Source organism: Erinaceus europaeus, chromosome 8 (genome assembly GCF_950295315.1).
Source record: "Erinaceus europaeus chromosome 8, mEriEur2.1, whole genome shotgun sequence".
Classification (NCBI taxonomy): Eukaryota; Metazoa; Chordata; class Mammalia; order Eulipotyphla; family Erinaceidae; genus Erinaceus; species Erinaceus europaeus.
Genome location: NC_080169.1, coordinates 112,271,701 through 112,295,941, shown reverse-complemented (window position 1 = coordinate 112,295,941; position 24,241 = coordinate 112,271,701). Strand labels below are relative to the sequence as shown.

The window sequence follows — 24,241 nt, the reverse complement described above, 5'->3', positions numbered from 1 at the left end:
TGACTACCCAGGCCCCCTCCAGTAGTATGTACACATAATGTACCTAGAAAAAGTGTAGGATGTGAGGGTGATCTGGCTGCAACATCTGTCACCCCATTGATCGCCAGGGTTGATTCTGCTGATTTGGCTGGCTAGGCGGGTGTTTCCTTCCTCCTTCACTGCTCCATATGCGTCCCTTCCGGAGCTGCGTGCTCAGTCGAAGAGGATGGCCTTCCTCGAATAGAGACAGACTGGTCTTCAGTTGAGGGTATGCAAATAGCTGTGTTCCTCTGCTAGAACCTCCAAACAAGCTCTCAAGGTCCTAGAAAAAGTGTATCTGATCCTATTTGTTCTATTTTTGTACCCAAATAGGGGTGCTCTGCACCTTGTTTTCTGGATCTTTCTGCCTGTGAGTATCTATTTTGACAATAGATCCATATCTGCATGCTTTTTTCCCCCTTTCTCCACATTTCTGTTGTATCCATGTCCTAGGATGTCATGTAGGATGTTGGAAGGTAGAGGGAATGGGGTGGCATTCTGACGTGAGCGCAGGAGAGGGACTGAGAGAGACAGAGGCTCCTGTGAGCAGGGGCTGGGGCTTGGGGTGCAGGGAGCGGTTGGCAGGGAGCCATAGACCTGGTGTGTGCTTAGTAGCAGGGCAGAGCCATATGCACACACATCGTGATGAGTATGGGATGTCTTGAAGAGGGGTCAGCGTGTTGGCAGCCACAAAGGTCCCTGTGGATTGGAGCCACACTACCTTGAGGGCCTGTGTGGTCTGGACAGGCTTCTAGTGGAGATTGATCTGGCTGCCCACCTAGCCACACATCATGCAAATCCACTCCCTTCTGTACGACCAGCTTTAACTATCACGAGATGAAACCCACATACAGATTCACTTACCAACACACATATTTAAGATTTATTTATTTGTGTGTGTGTGTGTGTATGAGTGTGGTGGACCTTAGAGGTAATGCTTCAGCATGTGCAGTGTTGGGGATCAGACACTTGGCCTTCTGAATGCAGTCCTTTGCTCTTCCTGCTGAGCTATCTCTGCAGCTGCCCAGCACACACGCTTAAAAAATGAGTGTAGGACCTAGTGGGGGTTGAATTGTTACGTGGAAAACTGGGAAATATCACATAGTGCAAACTATTGTATTTTACTGTCCACTGTAAACCATTAATCCCCAATAAAGAAATTAAAAAAAAATTAGTGTATCTCTCCCTGTGCCAAAGGGTGACATAGGGCAGAGAGGAAGCATGATAGTTCTGCAAACCGGCTATCCAGTATCCCAGGTTCAATCTCCTGCACAACTGAAAGCCAGATCTGAGCAGTGCTCTGGTCTCTGTCTCTAAAGTTTCTCTCTGTATATATCTTTTACACCTATTACAATAACAAAATAAAGAAGGGTGACATAGAAGGGAAATGTATATAGTGAAATAAATAGCATTTTGACATCTGAATACCTGGGTATTATGTAAGTACCTTCCTCTACCCCCACCCCCAGTATTTCCAAAATGCTCCCAGGTCTGCAGAAGGTACTGGACCTTTGAGAACTGAGACTGCAGAGATGACTCACTTGTTGATATTTTTATTCTAGATAAATGTAATAAAGTTCATTTTCACTTGCCATACCGTTGGCAGTTTTTGGATGGAGGCAAGTGGAAGGATTTGGACAAGATGGAGATTATTGAAGAGGCGTATAGCAATCCCAGAAAAGACAGGTATGGAACTCACCACGGGTGTCTGCTGTGTGCCCAGACTGGTGTCTGTCTAGTGCAGGAGTTTCAGTACAGCTGTGTTAGCAAGTGTGAGTACATACATTCCACACACAACTTAGCAGCTAAGTCTAGAGGTGGAAGCTCTGGGTCAAGTCTCAGGAGTAAGTGCTCACATTGATGGGTGGGGGTCACTCCTTTGAGGGGGAGAGCTGTGGGAAAGGAGGTGGTGGTCCTGAGTTAGTCCTGAGCTGTTCTGATACACTCCATCACGAGTGCTGGCATTAAGTGAGAGGCACCAGTACTGTGAAATTTCAACCTTTAGCCTTTAAAGTCATATGGCAGAACCACTGTTTATTGTTCTGCCCTTAATTATTTTTTTCTAAGTGTGTCCTAAGATGTTCACTCTCTCAGTTCACAATAAATAAAATCTCAGATAGCCTCCTTTTAAATTACTTATCCTTTCTTGAATTGAACTTGCTGAAATACATGGCTAGGAAAAGAATCTGCACCTGTTTCTTGAATAGATAAATTTGTGCTTAGAATGCTGTCCTATACAGAAAGCTACTGGTAAAATATGTGAAACCAATTATTCCCTCAGAAAAATGAAATGACTCCCATCCCACCTCTATGGGTCTCATGCCTCTCTTTTTCCGAGGCAGAATTTCATACAGTGCAGTGAGCACATGCTAAGTGTATAGTTGAGTGAGTTTTGACAAACACATACACTTGTGGAGCCATACTCTATTCCTGAGAGAAATCAGTTTCCTCACCCCAGGAAGTCCCCCTGGTCCCCTTCCAGTCAGGGCCCACTGCCATTGGTCTCCACCGCCTGATGCTTATCAATCTTTGTTAGTCTCACCTGTTCTTGAACCTCCCCTGAGTGGCATGGAAGCCTGCACCATTGCATGTCACTTTGCTCTGTTCCTGAGGCTCAGCTGACTCTGCTTGTGTCCAGCCCAGAGGGTAGATGTTGGAGGCAGAGCTATGGGGAGGCAGGCCAGGTCATCCTGTACTCTGCTCGCTGATGCCAGCTTGGATTCCAAAGTGACTGTTCCACTTCCCACCCCTGTGAGCAGTCTGCAGGGACAAGTCCCTACCCTTGGCCTGGGGTGTAGGCTGGTACCTTAGTTTGCAGGTCCTGTGAGGGACAGTGTCTCTTCATGTGATGGTATCTCCTCTGCGGTGACATTTAGGGTCTGGCTGCTAAATACAGTCTAAATGGTGTTGTTCAGTCCACTTACAGGATCTTTTTATTTTTATATTTATTTTTCCCTTTTGTTGCCCTTGTTGTTTTTATTGATTTGTAGTTATTGTTGTCGTTGTTGTTGGATAGGACAGAGAGAAATGGAGAGAGGAGGGGAAGATAGAGAAGGGAAGAGAAAGATACCTGCAGACCTGCTTCACTGCCTGTGAAGTGACTCCCCTGCAGGTGGGGAGCTGGGGGCTCAAACCAGGATCCTTCCTCCGGTCCTTGTGCTTTGCATCACGTGCGCTTAACCCCTGCGCTACTGCCCAACTCCCTACAGGATCTTTTAATGAAGAAAAATATTTATAGTTTGTACATTTTGAGTCTGAAGAAATCCTTTTATCTCAGCACTATAAAAGGCACTTTCCTGAAATATATATGTATATGTATATATATATATATATATATATATATATATATTTATTTATTTGTTTTTTTGCCAAATGGGGGCCTTATTCACAGAGTTGTACTGCTCCCAGCCAACCTTTTCATTCAAATAGAAAAAGGGAGAGACATCACAGAACTGGAGCTTCCCCCAGTGCCATGGCACCTCTCATGTTAGAATCTGGGCTACTTGCATTAAGGTACATACCCTATCTGCAATATGACCCCTGAACAAAATTTCTGCCTGTGTGATTCCTCTGCTCCCAGTGGACTGAAGTAGTGATCTGGTAGGACCCTATTAAATATGTCTTTTTCTCCCCCACCCACCCTCTCCCCACGGGAACCCTTTTTAAAGTGTGCTGTCACATTTGTTATCCCTATCCTGAGTATCTCTAGGATTGAGGGACCTCCCTATTTGGCTGCTAGCTTTTCAGTCTGCCTCTCTCGTTGCTTTACAGGATCCTGTGTGCCGAGTCAGCGAGTACATTCCGCTTTGACTATCTGGACTTTGACACCATGACATTTGGCGTCACCCGGGCTCGCCGCCTCTCCACAGCCTCCTCGGCCACCAAGCCCCCACACTTCATCCTCACCACCGAGTGGGTCTGGTACTGGACTGATGAGTTTGGTTCTTGGCAGGAGTATGGAAAACAGGTGAATGTGGTGGGCAGTACGCACAGGTTCTGCTGCGGCCAGGGAAGGAGGAGCCGCTCTAAGCAACAGCTCAAGGGTTGTGCTAGAGGTCTTGTCACCCTCCTTGCACTTCCTTCCCACATGCTCTGGGTAACCCCCCACATTTGGAGTTTTTTCCTTTGAATTGTCAGCTCAAGACAGGCTCAAGACAGTAGTCTCTTGATTCTCAGAAAAGCTGTTTTTTTTTTGTTGTTGTTGTTGTTGTTGTTTTTTGTAGGAGCTCAGGAAGTGCCTGTCTGAATTATCATTGCAGTCTGTTAACTTCCTGTGGCTGCTACAGTAAAACAAAATGGCTCCAGTGACTTACTGTCCCTCAGTTTTGGGGGCCAGGAGTGACAGTCCAGGTGTCAGCAGGGCCAGAGCCTCTCTGAGACCTGGAGGAGGGGTGGGTCCCCTCCCTCCCTGCTGTTCCCCAGTTCCACTATCACTGGTGCTGTGTGCCTTTTGGGCTGGTAGATGCAGCCCCTTACTCTGGCGTGCTGTCACATGGCCTTCCCAATGCATTCCCTCAGCTAAGACAGGTATGGATCTCACCACCTGTGTCTGCTGTGTGCCCAGACTGGTGTCTGTGTAGTGCAGGAGTTTCAGTACAGTTGTGTTAGCAAGTGTGAGTACATACACCCCATGCACAACTTAGATTAGCGCCCCTCCTCGGTGTGATCTCGTCCTAACTAATCACATATGTGGTGACCCTGTTTCTAAGTAAGGCCATGTTCTATGATATTGGGAGTTTAGGACTTCAGCTCATCTTTCTGGGCTGGGGCTTTCACAGCTCAGTTCATAAGCTGAAGTCCTGTGTAAAAGCACTACCGCCTCAGCACTTAAGAGTGTGTCCTGTGTTAATGCCGACGACATCCCTGAGGTTCTGGCTCCAGGAGACAGTGACCTGACTTGTGTTCTCTCTGGATCACTCTTAGCAGGCTCTTCGCATCAGCTACCTTTCACATCCCCCTCCCCCCTTCCTGTCATCTCTTTGCCTTGATTACAGTTTAAGGGACTGGGCAGGAAGCTTGGTGGCTAGAGTGCCTGCCTTGTGTGTCTGATGCCCTGGGTTCACATGGAGCATTGCAGGTAGCAGAGTGGCGTCATGACCTGACCTCTCCTCTTCCCCCCTTCCCTTCCCTTCCCTTCCCTTCCCTTCCCTTCCCTTCCCTTCCCTTCCCTTCCCTTCCCTTCCCTTCCCTTCCCTTCCCTTCCCTTCCCTTCCCTTCCCTTCCCTTCCCTTCCCTTCCCTTCCCTTCCCTTCCCTTCCCTTCCCTTCCCTTCCCTTCCCTTCCCTTCCCTTCCCTTCCCTTCCCTTCCCTTCTCTTCCTTCCTTTCATATTTGCCTCCAGGGTTATTGCTGGGGCTCGGTGCCTACACTACCAATCCACTGCTCCTGGGGCCTTTTTTTTTTTTTTTTTTTTTGATAGGTCAGCAAAATTGAGAGAGGAGGGGGAAAAAGAAAGTGGGGAGGGAGAGAGAAAGATAGACACCACTTGCAAAGTGCCCCCCCATAGGTGGGGAGCCAGGGGTTCAAACCAGGTTCCTTGCATGGGGCCATGCACTTAGTACTATGTGTGCCTAACCTGGTGCGCCACAGCCCCCCCCCCGCCCGCACCCCATGACTGAGTGTGTGGGTCCTGTGATTTCTCTTTTGAACATTACTATAGGCAGCAGCTACCATGAGTGATTTCTGTCTTTGCTCCAGTCACATCCTCTTGGACTTCAGACATGTGTCCACACACCTCTGTGGTGGCATCTTTGCTTTTGTTCTGGCCGCCATTCTGGGCACTCAGTGCTTCCATTTTCATCATGGAAAGTGCTGCTGTTCCTGTTGTGGAGTGGAGATGACTGATCAGAGCAGTTGAGAGACTGCTGAAGTTGGAGGGTGAACAGACCGGGAACCAGAATGTAAATTCTACAGCTGTCCTGTAGAGAGGGAGAGGGATTGAAGTGGGTAATGGAAAAAAGCTTAAGAGTTTTCCAGTGCATTAGGAAAAGGAAACAGTAAGAGACTGCCTCCTTCTCTGAGCAAGAAGACCACCTCATGGTGAGAACAAGCGTGCTGGTGGAGGGGTGGGTCCCCAGGCTGCCTGCTGGGCCATGCTTGGGATTTCACTGTGGATGTCTCACCTTCATTGGAATGGACCCACCACCCTTGTGGGGGGACTTGAATGCTGTCTCTCCATGTTACCCTGGTCAGCAGACCCTATGTCAGCTGGCTCCCATTATACTGGGCAGCTTCTAGGAGATGGTATGTTCCAGGTCCCCCCTTTCTGCCATGCCCTGCCTCCCCCCCATACCCCAAACCCCCCTTGTCCATTTCAGATGTCTGAAATGTGTAGCGCGAAGTGTCTGTCTTCCCCTCGGAGCTTCCGCCCTCATTCAGCACCTGGCTTTCCCCTCACAGGGTGTGGAGCACCCGGTGACCTCCATCAGCAGCAGCGACCTGGAGAAGGCCTACCTGATGTTCTGTACCCCCGGCTCTGACGCACAGGCGGCCACCCTGAAATTCCAGGCTGGGAAGCAGAACTATGAGATCGACTTCAAAGGTACCTCCTGGCATCTGTGGGCCTGCCTCTATCGTGAACCTGGGGATCTCTCCACATATGGGGGACCTTTCTGCAAAACTGAGGCTCTAGGCCTCCAGGTGCAGTGGAGAAGCTGTGGGGGGGGGGGCTCCACTGTGGAGGGAGAACAGATTGCTCGCTCCTGCATGGTGCTGCTTGGCTGGTAGGCCAGAAACAGGTCCTCCTTGTATGAGGGTTCACCTCTGTCCTCCTGAGGCATCCCAGCATGCGGCTCTGCCTGGCATTCCCACATGACAGCCTCATACCATGTTCTCTGAGGGCCCCTGGGGACAGGTGCGCTGCCAGGCCAACCGTGTGATAGACAACCCCCCTTAGAGCTAGCGGGGTCAGGTTTTGCAGATTCATAGTGTTCTGAACTGGAGCTCTAACAGTGGGCCACTTGTCACATTTTTTTAAGTTTTAATTTGTGTGTGTGTGTGTGTGTGTGTGTGTGTGTGTGTGTGTGTGTGTGTGTGTGTGTAGCTTGGACCTCATAGTATGTCAAAATGTATGATTTCATGTTCCTGGGTCATTTTTTCCTTCAGACAGAAGGACGAAGAGAAAGGTGGGAAGGAGAGACACCACAGCACCAGTGCTTCCCCCAGTGCCAGAGCACTTCCTGTGGTCCTGGGTTTCAAACCTGGGCCACATGCAAAGCAAGGGATGCATCTCAGCCTGTGAGCTCCCTCTTCATCCCCCCGACTTTTCAAAAGTCATTTCCACCTGAATTTATGAATCCAGCACTGTTCAAAGCTTCTTGTCCACAGCAAGAGCTGCTTGCTGGCCTTGGGCATCTATTGGGGAACAGCACTCCCATGGGAGATGTTTGTTACCTCCATTCTGAAGGGGACAGTGGGCGGAATCATGAAAGTCAGGTGCCCTGAAAGTGAAATCTGTGTTAGCAGCACCCAGCTGACTGCGATTGAAAACAGTTGGAGGAGACTTTTGTTTTACTTACTGGAGGAATAGTAAAAGAAGCGAGCTGGGATTGCCAGGTGCCATCTTTGGCATTCTCAACCTAGATAGCACCCTTGGGACAAACCAGAAAGGCAGGACTAGGGGAAGGGGTGACAGTGCAGTTTGTGGCAGATGGCTGGAAAGATCACCTTCATCATAGATCCAAATGAATACAGTTCGTCCTTCCTCCTTCCTTCCTTACTCCCTCTCTCCCTTCCTTCCAAGGGTGGGAAATAGCCATAGAAAGTCTGAGGTATGTTCTCTCTCAGCTCCATCACTGGGTGCCAGGCCCAGTTGTGCCGCTCATTTTGATGAGCTGCCTATTTGTTAGGAATCAAGTGGATTCAGGAAACATGCCCATAGCAAATGACTTTTGCTTTGTATGGCTGGGGATGACTCGACTGCCTTTAAGGGACTCTTCACAAAACAGTCACTTCAGATGCCTGGGTCTCAGAGGCATAATCTGATACTTGGGAGCTGCATCCAGGAGGCAGAATTCCCAGGGCCAGGACTGGTTTAGGGATATAGGTGTGTCCTCTTCTGAAAGTGAACATGAGATTCATTGTGGCATTAGGGAAAAGACCAGTAAGAACCTTTCAAGTATAGTAGCCAGCAGAACATTGGTTCTTGAGTCTGGGTGGTAGAAGAATTGTATAGCATGCCTGGTTAGGGGCTCCTGATAAGGAAGGATATGGGGGAGCCTCTTGTGTGCTTTTTCTTGCCTAGGTTACAGATCATGGGACACACATGATCACAGGTTATGCTCAAATTTAGTAAGCAAAATTACAGATACCTACAAGTCTTAATATTCAAAATATTTAAAATAAAGCAGTGGGGAGTTGGGTGGTAGCGCAGCAAGTTAAGCGTACGTGGCGCAAAGTGCAAGGACCGGCATAAGGATCCTGGTTTGAGCCCCGGCTCCCCACCTGCAGGGGGGTCGCTTCACAGGTGGTGAAGCAGGTCTGCAGGTGTCTATCTTTCTCTTGCCCTCTCTGTTTTCCCCTTCTCTCTCCATTTCTCTCTGTCCTATCCAACAACGATGACATCAGTAACAACAACAACTACAACAACAATAAAAAAACAAGGGCAACAAAAGGGAAAATAAATTAATAAATATAAAAAATAAAAAAAATTAAAAAAAGCAGTATTTGGACTCAAGTTTAGAAAGTAATACAGTTGGGGAGTCGGGCGGTAGTGCAGTGGGTTAAGCGCACGTGGAGCAAAGTGCAAGGGCCGGCATAAGAATCCCGGTTCAAGCCCCCCAGCCCCACCTGCAGGGGAGTCGCTTCATGGGAGGTGAAGCAGGTCTGCAGGTGTCTAGCTTTCTCTCCCCCTGTCTTCCCCTTCTCTCTCCATTTCTCTCTGTCCTGTCCAACAATGACATCAGTAACAACAACAATAACTACAACAATAAAACAAGGGCAACAAAAGGGAATAAATACATAAATATTTTTTTAAAAAATCTTTTAAAAAAAGAAATTAATATAGTTAAGGTTTCTTGTTTTTTTGGTGGAGTTAATGTAATCCAACTGTGGGTCTTCATTTTTCACTTCAAAGACTGGTATTTCTGACCATCCTTTAGGATGAATCTGAGGCTTTTGAAGGTGGAGGGTGACAGGAATTTTACTATGTACATTTATGAAGATTGGGACATAGTGCTACAAAGCCAGTTTAGTCAAACTAAAGGAGAGAAGCTGAAGAACACAGTTATTATACTAATTCTAAATCCCAGTGTCTCAAGATGTGGTAATTCAGTCTCAGACTGAGCTGAAGGTTTTTTATATCCAAGCTGGGAAAAATTGCTAAGGAAAATAATAGTTTAAACAAGATTGGAAGGAACAGTTTAAATGCTCTCATGCATAATTGATATGTCAATTACTAATCCTTCATCTATTCATTAAACCTGATCTCCTAAGGAGACCCATTTTCTTTATATTGGAAATGTGTTAAAATTACCTCACCTTTTACATTCTGATTCCCAACAACCAACATTTGGGTTAGTTTTCCCACCCTTCTTAAATTGTGTTTGTACAACATTGCTGTCATGTGTGTGTATGTATGCATATATGTATGTGTGCTTTTTTTTCAGGTTTTGTTCAGAAAAACTTGCACTATGGCACAGTCAGGAAGATTTGCCGGAGACCCAAATTTGTGTCTCCCCATGATGTGAAGGTGAAGCAGACCTGGTAGGTGGTGTCTGTGGAGCTGGGTACTATTTGTGAGTATGGATTGGGGTGTGTGGGGGTGATCCTGCATGTTCAGAAGTCCTGCCTCAGGTCAGCTGGAGCACAAAAGGGTGTTGGTCTGTGTAGCCTGGTGGACCAGCTCTCAGCTTCTGAGATCTCTGTCCACAGGTCTCTCTACATTTCCCTCTTTCAGTACCTGTGTGCTGGCTTTGTCACGTCCTGTGAGAGGGCTAATGATCAGTGTAACTGAAAAGTGAGAAATGCATTAGCCTGTCTTTTCTGGAGAGAGGGGAAACAGGAAGAACATTTGGAAGAGTAAATACGTAGGTGTGACTTACAAAAGAAGCAAAGTCCGGACTATAGAAAAATGGGCAAAAACATACATATATAAAGATTATAGATACACACATAGTTATAGATAGAATTTCAACCTATAGCTGTGAAATTGGGAGAACTACTGCAGTTTCCAGTGGAGGGGATGGATGGAGATATAGAACTCTAGTGATGGGAACATTATGGAGTTATACCCCTGATACCTATAATTTTGTAAACCAGTGTTAAGTCACTAATAAAATGTTAGTCTGTATCGTAATGTAAATATATACGAAAGTAAATGTTATGTTTTTATCATTTTAATGATGAAGCATCAAAATAAATACAAAATAAAGGAAAAAAAACCTAAGACACCAAAAATCTACCCACAATTGAAAACTTTGTGCATTGGTGATATTAACTCATGACAATAAACTCATGTAGATTTTTCCAGAAGGCAAGAAACAGTTTAGTCAGTGGTGAGGCAATGGTAATAGTGGTAATAGTTCTAGTAATTTTCATCTGTTTCCATCTTCATGTGATTGTATATTTTTGAACAGCTTTTGGAGTCTTTCTGGTTTTTACAGTTTTTGTAGAGTTGGGCCTTTTTATTGGTATTGAACTATGTTTTGTTCCCCCTCCCCCAGCATTTTAGGTTCCTCTTTCTTCCTTGGGAGTCTCATGGTGTAAATGTCAGTCAGTTCCAGTCCAGAATCCCCTGTCCTGCTCACCTACTGCCATTCCCAGCCACTGGATGGCAAAGGCTTTGACTGGGGAGCTGGCCTTGTGACGTGTAATCATAAGACTGCTTGTCATGACCTTTGGTCTAGACTTGAAGCTAGCCTGTTGTTTTATCTTTTCTTTTGAATAATTAATAAAATCATAAACCAAAGTTACAAAGATGTGAAATAATGGAAGTCAAATGAATAAAGCTTGTGTATTTAATGAATGAGTGAATGAATGAATGAATGAATTTTTAATGAGCACTGCCTGACTCTGGCTTATGGTAGTATGGGGAATTGAACCTGGGACTTTGGAGCCTCAGGCATGAGTCTCTTCCATAATCACTATGCTTTCTTCCCTGCTCTGTTTCAATTCCTTGTCTACTTAGAATCTATTACAGGTGAGTTTGGGGACATTTGTCTCCTTTCTCTGGCTCATTCTCTGTTGTTGGTCTTTTAAACTGTGGTGTAATAACAAGCTATCGCTCAAGTTCAGTTTTTTTTTTTTTTAAGTTTTATCTTTATTTTTATTGGATAGAGACAGCCAGAAATTGAGAGGAATGGGGAGATAGGGAGAGAGATAGAGAGACACCTGCAGTCCTGCTTCACCACTCATGAAGCTTTCCCTCTGCAGGTGGGTACTGGGGGCTTGAACCTTGATCCTTGCGCACTGTAACATGTGCGCTCAATCAGGTGTGCCACTACCCAGCCCCTAAATTCAGTTTTTTTTAACCCTGTATTTGGAGGGAGGGAGAGAGGGAAGTTGAGGGAGAGACACCAAAGCACTCTTCATCAGCTTACCTTGAGTTCTCTTGCTATGGCCTGTGGCACTACCACTGGTGCAGGGCTCTTTTGATAATTGTGTACTCTGCTGGGTGAGCTGTTAGTCCCTGGGTATGTACTTCCAGTTATCCTGTTAGATACTGTCTGGGCTCCTTAATCCTGTGGGTTTAAGTGGTGCTATCACTTCTATTTGAAAGCCTCTGTAGCCTTGTTCTCTCTCCTCATTGGAACCTCAGAGCAGGTTTAGGCCTTCTTACTTGCTTCACCTTCTCAGTGTACCCCTCATCCCCAGCACACACACATTTCTCATCTCCTCATCGCTCTGGCTCACATTCTGGATAATCTCACTTTCCATGTCAGTTTACTGCTTTTCTCTTCAGATGTTCTAATCTGCTAGCCTGTCTTGTCTCTTAAACTTTGACTATCCAGGATTGTATTTTCATTTCTGGAAGTTGTTTGATCCTTCTTCAACTCCTCCAGATCTTTTTATAAGTTTCTTCCATATTTAAAGCAAGCCTTTAATATCTTTAAATGTAAAAAGAATCACTGTTTTATTATCTGCTCAATCATTTCGGCATCTGAAATCTTAGTGGGTCTGTTTCTGGCTGATTTTTGCTCATGGGGCCTTGCTCAGCTATTTCTAAACTGTGTCATTCTCCTAGGAACATTGTTTGTGGGAGTTCTTTGAGATGTAGGAGGAAGGTACATGTTTGATGTCAGCAGAGGCAGTAGGTAGAGCTATTTGCTTCAGGAACAGAGTATTCTGGAACTGAGTAGCAATGTTTGGAACTCCAGTTCACAGTTCTTGTTCTGAAACCCTTTGAACCACTAGTCTTTCAGAATTGTTTCTTTAAAATTTTTTCTTTTTAATTTTTTTAGGAAGAGCACACAGGGAGTTTGTTGTATACATTAGTTACCCACATTATTTCTGCAGTAAAAATGTGCAGACTCACTTGAACGTATAGAGAACAGAAGTTGTCTGTTAGTAGATGAAGTCAAATTTCTACCACCAAATAAATTGTGACATTAGTTTTACATTTTTAAAACCAGTTTTGTATGCCCATTGAACCTCATTGAGGCTGTTTGAAAAAAAAAATGCTTCAGAGCTCTTTGGATTTCAAAACTGAGGTAATGGTATAAGTGTTCTCAGCCCATACTTGCCACATGTGCAGAGCTGGGTTACAGACAAGAATGGCCCCTTGTGCCTCACTGATTCAACTTTGGTCTAAATGATGGAGGCGCTTTCCAGTGATGGATGCTGTGCCTTCTGCATCTTCTGCTTACTTGCTGCCTCTGCTTCTATGAGGCGACTTGCTGAGAGTCACAGTGGATTCTGCTGGGGGAAGCAGCCTGGTAGAGCTGCTGTTTCCAGGAACAGAGTGTCTCAGTGCCTTTGTTTACACTTTGCAGCGGTGTCAAGCTCCCAGGCCCCAAAAGTATCCCAGACTATTGGGACCTCTCAGCCCTGCCAGATCCCGGCTTTAAGGTATAGATGTCTCTCGTCCTCTACCTGGGGAAGGGGGCCTTTCTGAGACACAAGTGGGTGAAATGACTGGAGAAGCTTCGAGACCAGGGCTTGGGCTAGAGGGCAGGCAGAGGTGTGGGGGGCTTCTAAGACTGGATATCCACATAGGAGATGGTGGTGACCTGGAGGAGAGGATGTATCTTTGAGGGAGGATAGTGAGCCAAAGTCTGTGAAAGGGCACAAGTAAGGAAATTGAGAGCTGCTTAGCTAGAAATAGTTGCTTCCCCAAGCAGGGACAGGAAAAGAAAGTGGGAGGAGGATTTGAGTATAAGAGAGCTGCTATTGGGAGGTGCTGTGGACTAGGAGATGAGGATTGGTGGAGTTACCAGCTCGTGGGAACTGCTGGGAGCACATCTGACTCCTCTTGGAGATGTGTTGACCTCTGACCCAGCTTCCTGCCAAGCCCCACAAACCGGCTCTTATAGTATCCCTGCTCAGGGAGCATTTGCCTCATGGAGCTGACCAAAGCACACAGGGACCTTGCAGGGCTGGGGGAGCCCAGGCATTAGGGGATGATGCTATCCTGTTGGGATTGAGAGGTTCACCCTGAATGGATGCTGGTGTTTTTCCAGGCCCAGCTTGAGAGTGGGCCTCCTGGGGATGGCACCCAGGACAGGTCAGGAGTCTGGGGCAGAGGGTGTGCAGAACCACAGGCCGGGGTCAGACTTGTGTGGTGACGGTGCTGACTGGGGAGCCCAGTGGTGGAGCTTACAGATGTGGATGCCTTACAGAGGCTGGTCTGGGTGAGGCTGGTCTGGGTGGGGCCAGCTTGGCTCCATTCTTCAGGGGGGTTGTTTGGCCATCACTCAAATGGAGCAGGGAAACGGGAGTTAGAATTTGAGTTGCAGGAGACCTGTGGATACCTGTGTGAGCTTGGTCCTGTGTAGAGTTGGGAGCTGATCTTGGATGGGACAAGGGGTTCCCCAGGGGTCCCTAGATATGCACAGTTTCTGGCTCAAAGTGTGTGGGGACCGGGGTGCTGGCCATGCTGCATACAGGCAGATGCCCCCTGGCCTGTGAGGCAGTAACAGTGGGATGCTTTGCCCCCTGCAGAAGGTGGTTCTCAGCCCTACCTCAGAGGAGTACCATAAGGTCTGGGTCCACTTCAACAACACACTGCCTTACTACTCTGTCCAGAAGATCGAGCGAGTCCAGAACCTGGCGCTGTGGGAAGTCTACCAGTGGTATGTGGGGGCTGCTTTTGGGATGCTGACTGTCCCCTCACATGTGCTTGCTGACTGCTTTCCTGAAGGTCACCCCAGGGATCAGGCCTGTGGCCAGGATCCCTGTCCCCACCTCCCCTGCATCTGTCATCTGAATGCTGACCTGTCCCAGCAGAGAGGAGGGACAGGCTTTCCGGATGACAGAGCCAGCGTGGCAGCCCTGGGAGCATAGACCAGAGACAGGCCTGGTGCAGGCCAGGGTGACAGACACTGGTCTGTTATGGTGTCACCGTGGTGGGCCTGCCATTCTGGTGACCTGTCCCCACCAGGGCTTGGCCCAGTGATGGAATTGGGGGACTTGTAGGAGAAAGAGGGCACAGTAGCCAGGTACTAGGAAGACATGCATGCCCCACTCAGGCTGCCTGTGGTGGGAGCCACAGGAGCTGGACACCTAGAGCTGAGGAGGGGCAGCCTTCCCCGCCTCTCACAGCCTCTCTCTATTTCCCTGTGCCCCAGCCTGTGACCAGAGGTGCCTGGCAGCATGTGCTTTGCCAGTGAGCTACCTCCCCAGGCTTGTGAGTGTCTTCTTGTTCTGGGTATGGTGGGAAGTGCTCTAAGCTTCCGGCATTGGCTCCTTTCTGTGATTGTAGGCAAAAAGCACAGATGCAGAAGAGAAATGGAGGCAAAATGGTGGATGAGAGGCAGCTGTTTCATGGCACCAGCGCCAGTTTTGTGGATGCCATCTGCCAGCAGAACTTCGACTGGCGGGTCTGTGGGCTTCACGGCACTTCCTATGGCAAGGGTAAGGGCTGCATTGCAGACTCGGGAAACCAGGAGGGTAAGGGCAATTTCCTGGGCTCAGGAAACCAAGATGGTAAGCGTGGCTTCGTGAGCTTGGGGAGGTGTGCTCCTTCATATTTCTTTCTGCATAGCTTCACCAAAGTCCCAGCGCCATCCCACTATCGAGGCAACACCTCTCTCCTGCCCTTACCCTCACCATCTACTCTTCATAGTTTTCAGTCTGAGATGAAGCTTTGTTGTCTATTGCCAGTTCAGTTGCTTTGGTTATTTGTACGTTCACAAACAAGTGAACCCATTTGATAATTGTCTTTCACTCCCTGAGTTGTTTCACTTAGCAGAATTACTTCTGGTTTCTCCCATATTACAAAAAGGCATGCATTCATATTTCTGTCAGAGCTGAGAGGTATTTCACTAGTATTTGTATCCCAGCTTCTCAGTCCAGTTGTCTACCATTGGGTCTTTAGCTCGAGTCCATGTTTGGGCTCTTGTGACCGATAGCCCCATTTCATAGCTGAGGAAACCCAGACTCTCATGGGTGTGAGGAGTGAGGCACCTGGAAGGAGACCTTCTAGCATTTAAGTGACAGGCCTGGAACTTGAAAGACGTGTTCTGATGCTCTTCAGAAGGGGTACAGGGAGGGGGCTGACAGAGCAGCAGGCGTCCCTTCCGGTGCCCCTCTGAGTCAGTGCATGTCTGTGCAGGTAGCTACTTTGCGAGAGACGCGGCGTATTCCCACCACTACTGCAAGTCCGACATGAAGTCCTACACCATGTTCCTGGCTCGTGTGCTGGTAGGCGACTTCGTCCGGGGTAATGCCACCTTTGTGCGCCCCCCGGCCAAAGAGGGCCAGGGCAACCTTTTCTATGACAGCTGTGTCAACAGCATGTCCGACCCCTCCATCTTCGTGGTCTTCGAGAAGCACCAGGTGTACCCGGAGTACGTCATCCAGTACTCACCCCTCACGTCCTCGGCCGCGGTCTCCACCCAGCTGACGGCTGTGCCCTCGTCCGGCATGCTCTCCTTCTCCTCCCTGGCCTCCTTCTTCGGGAGCAGCCGCCAGTGAGCTCAGGCTGCCAGGCTGCAGTAGCCCTTCTCAGGCTTATCTTTCTTTAGGTAGTTTAGGGAAGTTCTGTTTTGTTTTTTTTTAAACAAGCTTTTAATGAACTGTTTAATGTTGACTCCTGAATGAAGTCACTGTCTTAATCTCTCACCGACAACAGTTTTAAGGCGCTTTGGACGCCCACCTGGGAACTACCCCAGAGTGATGTTAGGTGAGCTTGTTCACTGCTTTTATTGTATGTTACTGTTTTATCTTTACTTAGTGGCTTTGGTGCCAGGCACAGGGCTTCCAGGTACAATTTTATGGATTGGTTTTTAATTTTGAGGAGTGTCTCCAGTGATTGGGTTTTTGGAGGTGTCCATGGGCTCTTGTTTTATTTTTTTGTTTGAATGACTCCATGGCCAACCCCATGGGGTTTGCTCTGACTCGAGTCCAGGGAGCTCTGGTGCCTCCCTGGGCTCCTGGCCCTGGAATCAGCTGTGTGTCCTCATCAGAGCAAGTGGCCAGTGTTGGGTCCCTGTTCTGAGTCCCTGCTTTCTTTCACCCTGCAGCAGGCATCCTGCCACCCAGGCTAGCATGTTCATTTGGCAGGTGACAGGAGTGGTGCGGTCTGTGCATGCTCATGTCCACACCATGTTGGCACACTGGATACCCTCCAAATACAGATTTTATGTCCCCATGAAATTTGAAGACTTGTACTGCAAATGTCACAAGTTTGGAAATAAAAGAATATTTATGTGACAAGGCCGAGGGTGTTCATTCTCTTGCGTTTGTCTGCTCAGCATTGCTGGCTCCAGGCACTTTTCTGGGTGTCGGGGTGGAGCAGAGGCCCCTACACTTCAAAGGCCACACTTGCTGGGGGCCCGTCCATAGTCCAGCAGTCTGGCCACATGACCATATGTCTTCATAAATTTGGTGTTTTTGTTTTCCTTTGCTCTAACTCCCATGATAGGCCCCTCCAAGCCCAGGCTCACTGGGAAGCAACATGCTGTGGATGCAGAGGGCTGGACCTGCCAGGTGTCCCTTCCACACCAGGACTTGGCTGGCCACACTGTTCAGCATCTAGGGGCCCTGCAGCCTGCCACCCCACCTTCCTAACTGGGGACCTGCTTTTTCTGTTCTGGCCTGTTGTCAAACCCAAAACTGTTTATAGTTTGTCCATATTTTGGATGACAGTAGGGAATGATGTGAAAACTCCTACAGGCTGGCATCATCACAGAACTGAACTAAATGATCAGGAAGAACCTGCAGACAGCCCCACCTTGTGGGCCCTCACGCATAGGGCCGGTCTCATAGCTGTACATGGTGTGAGTCTAAGAGCCCCCAAAACTCACATCATGACTACCACTGAAATTACAGCCGGGGAACCCCAAGGTCAGGCCCTGTAACCCCCTGCCAAAGTTTCTGCACTGCTGATAGTCAGCTTCTAGTCACCATTTGGATGTGAGACAGAGAAAAGGCAGCCTCCTTTACAGAGAAGGAAACTGAGGCACAGGGCTGTTTGAACGAGGTAACCATGTAACCACATAGGTGGCAGGCCTGAGATTTACCCTGCCAAGTTCTTTGTTGATTTGAACTCAGTGACACTAACTAATTGACCAATACCCACCTTTCTGTGTTAATTCTCTGACCAGTTATTAAGAGGAGACATGATGGACTCTAAAAGAACAAGTATATTTCAGCCACTGTTGTTCTCCTGTGCATCGAAACATCACAAAGTAGGTAATCATGACCTGCAAGGTGGTGTGGCAGAGAAGCGAGGGTTAACTTCTTAAAAAGCTCAGTTGAGCTCCTTAGCTGAAGAAAAATACAGTTGGTATCTATTTTCCTCCTGCTTCTACATAAATGAGACTTCTTAACCAAAGTGACCTTGAGCTGCTGGCAAAGAGCCTCTACTGCACCTGCCAGGGAGTCAGTCATCAGACCCAGCTCAGAATGTGCTCTCTTGACACAGAAAGAAATGACCTTTGAGTTCGTTACTATACAACTTGTTAGCAGGTAGTTGGAAAATGTATCAAAGCAGTTGCCCTAGTTTGTTCTGGGTTCAAGTTTCTTTTTATTTATTTATAAAATACAAATATTGACAATGTCCACCCCCCGAGCTCCATATCCAATCCCCTCCCTTGGTAGCTTCCCTATTCTTTATCTTTCTGGGAATATGGACCCAAGTTCATTGTGGGATGCCGAAAGTGGAAGGTCTGGCTTCTGTAACTGCTTCTCTGCTGAATATGGTTGTTGGCAGGTCAATCCATACTCCCAGCCTGTCTCTCTCTCTCCCTAGTGGGGCAGGGATTTGGGAACGCTGTTTCTTTTTTGGACATGACTCCACTGAGTCTCCTGGCGTTAAATAAATGCTGCTTCCAGATTAATCGCCTTGGTGTGTCCTGTCTCTATGCCTCAGAATCCAGTAACAAAGCACTGGGCTCTCAAACCTGAAGACTTGAGTTCACTCCTTGGCATCACATGTGCTAGAGTGATGCTCCGGTGTGTGTGTTCTCTCTCCCATCATTAATACATATTCTGCTATAGCCTGTCAAGGCAAAACAGAACATAAAAGAGCTTTTGAACCACTTCGGAAGTTGAATTTCTGATGACTCACTCTCCAAGCCAAACTCCAGAGGGCCCCATGGTGGTGGGCAGGTGCCATCAGCCCTGCTCACCTCGGTGTCCCTGTGTCCCCTGCCTGCTAGGTAGATTCCTTCCTGAGGCCAGAACATCCTTCAGAACCTCACATTCCCAGTTCTCATTCAAAATCTCTCTGAAGGAGCCGGGTCCATGACTCAAACACCACTGGAAAAGCCAAGATAAGAGCAGTAAACATTTATTAACTACAGAGGAACTAATGGCAGCACCCCTTGAGTTGCTTTAGAGGCACGCCCCCAATATAAATTTTTGCATAAGGGCATTCCTTGAAAATGTGCTGTGGTGACTCCACGTCAGCGGGGCACAATCTTGATGTAGACACCATCTTTTGGGCCCAGGGCAGCTTTGGATTTTAGTTGTAGTGGGATCTGAAAGAGAGGAGACTGTTACTCATCCTGGCTAATGGATAAGCGTGTGTTCCCAGCCCATCCTTTCCTACGTATATGGATGGTAGTTGCCATCTTGGGGAGGTGATTGTGGGAGCTTGCTCTTCCCTACAGACCGGGCTGTGCTTTTTTCTTTAGTTGACATTGACATTCAAATAGCTGAGAGTGGCTAGGAGTGGTGCAGTAGCACAGGTCTAAATAAACTTGAAGCATCATAGGACATAAAAAAGGAGTGGGACTGGGCAGTGGTGCACTTGGTTGAACTCATACTTCACCATGCTCAAGGACTGGGGTTCAAGCCCCCAGTCCCCACCTGCAGGGGGGAAGCTTCATGAGAGGTGAAACAGTGTTATAGGTGTCTTTTGTCTCTCTCCATCTCTGTCTCCCTCTTCCCTCTTGATTTTTCTCTGACTCTATCCAATAAATAAATAAAAATATATAGTGGTCAGTGGGGTCTGATAAGACAAGGTAGGCTTCTAGGAGGAAGTGCCTCTGGCTTGGGGTGTGAGTACTAATTAAAGCTGGGTAAGCAGGTCTTCTCGGGGACTATGTTAAGAGTGGGAGGGACTCCTGATATGTGGAGTGAGGTTTTCTGGGGGGTTTGTACCCCAACTGAAGTCCTGGCCCTTTGAGACTGGCAGCCTGTCCCTGCCTCTGTCACACTTTGAATCTAGCCAGAGCTACCATTCACTGAAGGTCCTTATACTCTGACTTCTTGTCCCTTCTTGTTCAGGACAGTGGGTGTGCAGGGGTTTCAGATGGTTGGGCGCACGTGACCTTGAATGTGGAAGAGAGCAGTGTGTGTGTATGTGTGTGTGTAGCGCTGGGCTTGCAATAGAAGGACCCTGTTTGACTTCAGTGTCGCTGCCCGTGTGTGTGTGTGTGTGTGTGTGTGTGTGTGTGTGTGTGTGTGTGAGAGAGAGAGAGAAAGAGAGAGATGCCTGGCACCCACACAAATAGACGTGCATTTAAATGATGCTCAGGGCCTCACCTGCGTCTTGGGACAGACTTGGAAACGGAACTTGCTCAGCATGTGCAGCAGCGTCAGCTTGACCTCCAGCAGCCCCAGCTGCATTCCAAGGCAGCCCCGGGGTCCACCACCAAATGGCAGGTAGGTGAAGGGCCGACGGATCTGCTGGGCCTCAGCTGTGAATCTGTGGGGCCATACATAGTCAGGAGCTGGCTCGAGGGCCCCAGAGTTGGGGCCTCCCTGTCCCCCAGCAACCTCTACTTTCTCCTGGGGATTCCCCAACATAGGCATCCCACCAGTCTGCCTCCAGGCCCTGCCCAGCCCTGCCTGCCTGAGCCTCCAAGGGGTCCCACCAGCCCCAGAGCCTGTGCTGGGAGTGGCCTGCTGTCCCCACCTCTGTCCTAGTGCTGTAGCCAGGGAACCCTGTTCACCTCCTCCTCCTTCTGGGCTTGTCTGAGCTCAGGGAGCCCTAGGCCTACCCCTTAAAACATGCTGGGTGGTGGTGCACCTGGCTGAGTGCGCATGTTACAGTTCACAAGGACCTGGGTTCAAGCCCCCAGTCCCCACCTGCAAGAGGGAAGCTTCACAAGCAGTGAAACAGTGCTGCAGGTGTCTCTCTCTCTCTCTCCCTTTCCCTCTCTGAATTTCTTTGTCTTCAAAATAAATAAACATTTTAAAACATAAACAAGTTTGAAACAAAACCAAACGGATGCAATGACTACAGTAAAGCACCTCTTGTTTGCAGAGGCCACACAGCCGGGCCTCTACTGTATTTCCAGGAGCAGCCGTGCAGCAGGATACTATATTTCTCTAAGCCCCTCCACCCTCCCTCTGCTAGGTCTGGATGAACCAAGAAGGGTTCTGGATGGATTCTAGTGAGGGAATGTTTTAAGTTAGGCATCTTGAAAGTGTCACTTAGTAGACTCAGTCTGTGCAGAGCACCTGCATCTACCTAGAGTCTTGCGAACTCAGGGGCACACTTAGTCTACACTGTTTTAAGAGCATTTTTCTTTCTTCATATATATATACACACATATATGTGTGTGTATGTATAAATATATATATATATATATATATATAATATATATATATATATTATTGCCACCAGGGTCATCTCGGGCTCAGTGCTACCACTACAAATCCACTGTTTTTGGTGGCCATTTTTCTGCCTCCCCCCCAATTTTTATTAGGATAGAAATTGAGAGGGGAGGAGAAGATAGAAAGATAGACTCCTGCAGACCCGATTCACTGCTCATGAAGCATTCCTCATGCAGGTGTGTGCAGGCAGTTCAAATTAGGTTTTTTGCTTGGTAGTATGCGAATTTAACCGTCCATATATACCACCACCCAGTCCTCAAGAGCCAATTTTAAAAAATATTTATTCCCTTTTGTTGCCCTTGTTGTTTTATTGTTGTAGTTATTATTGTTGTCGTAGCTGTTGGATAGGACAGAGAGAAATGGAGAGAGGTGGGGAAGACAGAGGGGGAGAGAAAGACAGACACCTGTAGACCTGCTTCACCGCTTGTGAAGAGACTCCCATGCAGGTGGGGAGTCAGGGCTCGAACCGGGATCCTCATGCTGGTCCTTGTGCTTTGCGCCACCTGCGCTTAACCTGCTGTGCTACAGCCTGACTCCCAAGAGCCAATTTTTGAGAAAGAAGATGCTGGTTGGTCACTGTGCTTCTGAGGTCCAGTGGCATGTCCCCTTTCTTGGCTTGAACTAAGAGGGGACAAACATTTGGAATGGCCTTGTCTCTCATGCATAGTACCCCAACGAGAAAGTCTCATCTCTGGGGTCTCTTGGGCTTTGAAAACAGTGCATGTGACTTGGGAGGTGGTGCAGTATACAAAGTGTTGGGCCCTGAGCATGAGGTTCACAGCTTGATCCCCGGCTTTGTCTGTGCCAGAATGATGTTCTGCTTCTCTCTCTCTCTCTCCCCAATTTACACATTAATATGTGAATGAGTGAATGGATGAATGGTGCAGTCATTTACTGGAAAATGTCTGACTGTCCTGACTTTTGACTGAGGGTGACTGAACTGCTCTGTGTCCTGATCCCAGTGCTCAGCCATCCTCCCACGCTCACCTCTCGGGGTCGAAGATCTCAGGGTTTGGCCAGAACTCAGGATCGTGGTGCAGGGCACCCACTGCCACCTCCAGCACAGCGCCTGCAGGGATGCGTTGGCCTAGCAGCTCGCAGTCCCGCGTTGCCTCCCGCGTGAACCTGTGAGACATGGACCACCTGGGTTAGAACAGGGGCTGCTGGTGAGCTCATCAGCCCACCTGATGCCTGGCCTTGGGGGTTCAGGGTGCCCTTACGGGTTTGTCTTGGTGGTGGGGGTGCCTTTCCACTCTTCCTCTTACTCAGGCCTGAGTAACCTTAATTCTTAAACCCAATTCTTAAATGAGAGAGAGAGAGATAGAAAGTAAGAAAGGTAGAGTCACCAAAGAAACTTGACCCATCCAGAGAGCTCCCTCGGTACTGTCCATAGGAGAGAGAGTGGGGCTGGCCACAACCCTGCTCCACCAGGGAGCTCCCTGGACGCTGTCCATGGTGCTGCCCTGTGGTGCTGGGGTTAAACCTAGGGTCTCCCACATGGTAAACATCTGGATAGGGACACACAGCTCCTGGGCAGGAGCGGGCAGGGGGCAGGGACCCTGGGTCAAGGGGTGGGTGTACCTGAAGGCAGGAGGGTACATGCGCAGTGTCTCCAAAATCACCATGTCCAGGTAGGGTAGGCTCTTCTGCAGGCTATAGTACTCGAGGGAGCCCTGAGATGAGGAATCCAGGGCAGGAAAGAGCATCAGCTGAGCCTGTGCCACTGGCATGTCTTTCTGGTCACTCTGGGCCTTTCTCTGTCGTCAGATCGGGTTCATGGGGGGCCCACAGGTGCCAAGTGGATGTGACCCAAATGGTACTGGGCCTATGGCCAGTTCACACAATGTAGCCATTCTGTGTCTCTCTCGCCTGTGTCATCTATTATCTATCATCTCTCTGTCTCTCCATGCATGCATTTACCGATGCACCTGTACATCCATGCATGCATGCATCCATATATCCCTCTGCCATGCACCCAGGTACCAATCTGTGCATTTATCCATGCATCCATCCATCTATCCATGCACTCATCCACTCACCCACCACCCACCCATTTGTCCATGCATCCATACACTTTCTATGCATCCATCCTTGCATGCATGTGCTATCTTTCCATGCATCTACCCATGCATACATGTATACATGTATCATCTAACTGTCCATGCATCCATCCACACATCCATACATCCATGTACCTATGCATCCATCCATCCATCCATCCATCCATCCATCCATCCATCCATCCATCCGTGCTTGCATGCATGCATCATTCATCCACCCGCCTATCCATCCATCCATGCGTACATGCATCCATCTTGGTGCTGGGATGGAACCCAGGGCCTCACACATGTGAGGCACATGTCAATCACCTGCCTTCCACAGCTTCTGTGTGCTCCTCACCCCCAGTGCTGCCACCTGATGAAGCCCCTAAAACATAGCTGGGTGAGAGAGCCAGTGAGGAAGCCTGTGTGCTTTCATCTTTGTGAATCTGGAGGACACTAGACATGTTTCCACTTTGTCACAGACACATAAATTTCTGCTGGTTTCCTCAACTCTCTTCCATCTTCATTTCTGGAAACTCCTTGGGAAGGTTCTTGGGGACACCCCCTCACCCCCACAATGGCGCCGGTTGCAGGCAACCAAAGCAAGGACCCTGTGCTCTTTGCTGGCCATTTAGAGACTCCTGGTCACTTCACTTTGGGCAGGTGATCTAGAGGTGGGGTCTGATGGAGGCTGTGTGTGGGGGTGGCCTAGGAGCCTCACTGCCCTGTGATCCCACTTCTTGTTACACCCACCCTGCCCCTCCTAGCCACGACAAGTTGTCATCTGTCTGCTCTCCTGTCTCTCGTCCCAGTCTAGCACCTTCTTTTTGCTGGGTAGAGGCATGTACCCCAAAGCTCTGGGGGTGGGTCCCTGCCCAAACTGGAAGCATTATGTGGCAGGGTGCGTCAGAGGCAGGTGAACTGGGGTGTCCTCAGAGTGCAAAGATTTGTTAATTAATTAATTAATTCTTTTAATTTATTGTAATGTAGTGTCAAGGTCTCACATCCCACAGAGAT

At 48.4% G+C, this 24,241-nt stretch overlaps 2 protein-coding genes across 2 annotated transcripts in view; one reads left to right on the top strand and one right to left on the bottom strand.

Moving 5' to 3' along the window:
* PARP12 (poly(ADP-ribose) polymerase family member 12) overlaps positions 1-16,829 on the top strand; it is a 33,216-nt gene extending 16,387 nt beyond the window's left edge. Inside the window, exons 5-12 of the mRNA XM_016189120.2 lie at positions 1,581-1,704; positions 3,790-3,985; positions 6,417-6,558; positions 9,623-9,719; positions 12,947-13,022; positions 14,115-14,245; positions 14,875-15,026; positions 15,727-16,829. Of these exons, the coding sequence (XP_016044606.2) occupies positions 1,581-1,704; positions 3,790-3,985; positions 6,417-6,558; positions 9,623-9,719; positions 12,947-13,022; positions 14,115-14,245; positions 14,875-15,026; positions 15,727-16,088 (1,280 nt within the window). The 3' untranslated portion in view covers positions 16,089-16,829. The remainder of the gene's footprint in view (positions 1-1,580; positions 1,705-3,789; positions 3,986-6,416; positions 6,559-9,622; positions 9,720-12,946; positions 13,023-14,114; positions 14,246-14,874; positions 15,027-15,726) is intronic.
* A 2,061-nt stretch (positions 16,830-18,890) lies between these two features.
* The window catches only part of TBXAS1 (thromboxane A synthase 1), a 126,291-nt gene continuing 120,940 nt past the window's right edge, over positions 18,891-24,241 (bottom strand). Inside the window, exons 10-13 of the mRNA XM_060196684.1 lie at positions 22,764-22,855; positions 22,170-22,307; positions 20,106-20,268; positions 18,891-19,096 (exon numbers count right to left, since the gene is read on the bottom strand). Of these exons, the coding sequence (XP_060052667.1) occupies positions 19,022-19,096; positions 20,106-20,268; positions 22,170-22,307; positions 22,764-22,855 (468 nt within the window). The 3' untranslated portion in view covers positions 18,891-19,021. The remainder of the gene's footprint in view (positions 19,097-20,105; positions 20,269-22,169; positions 22,308-22,763; positions 22,856-24,241) is intronic.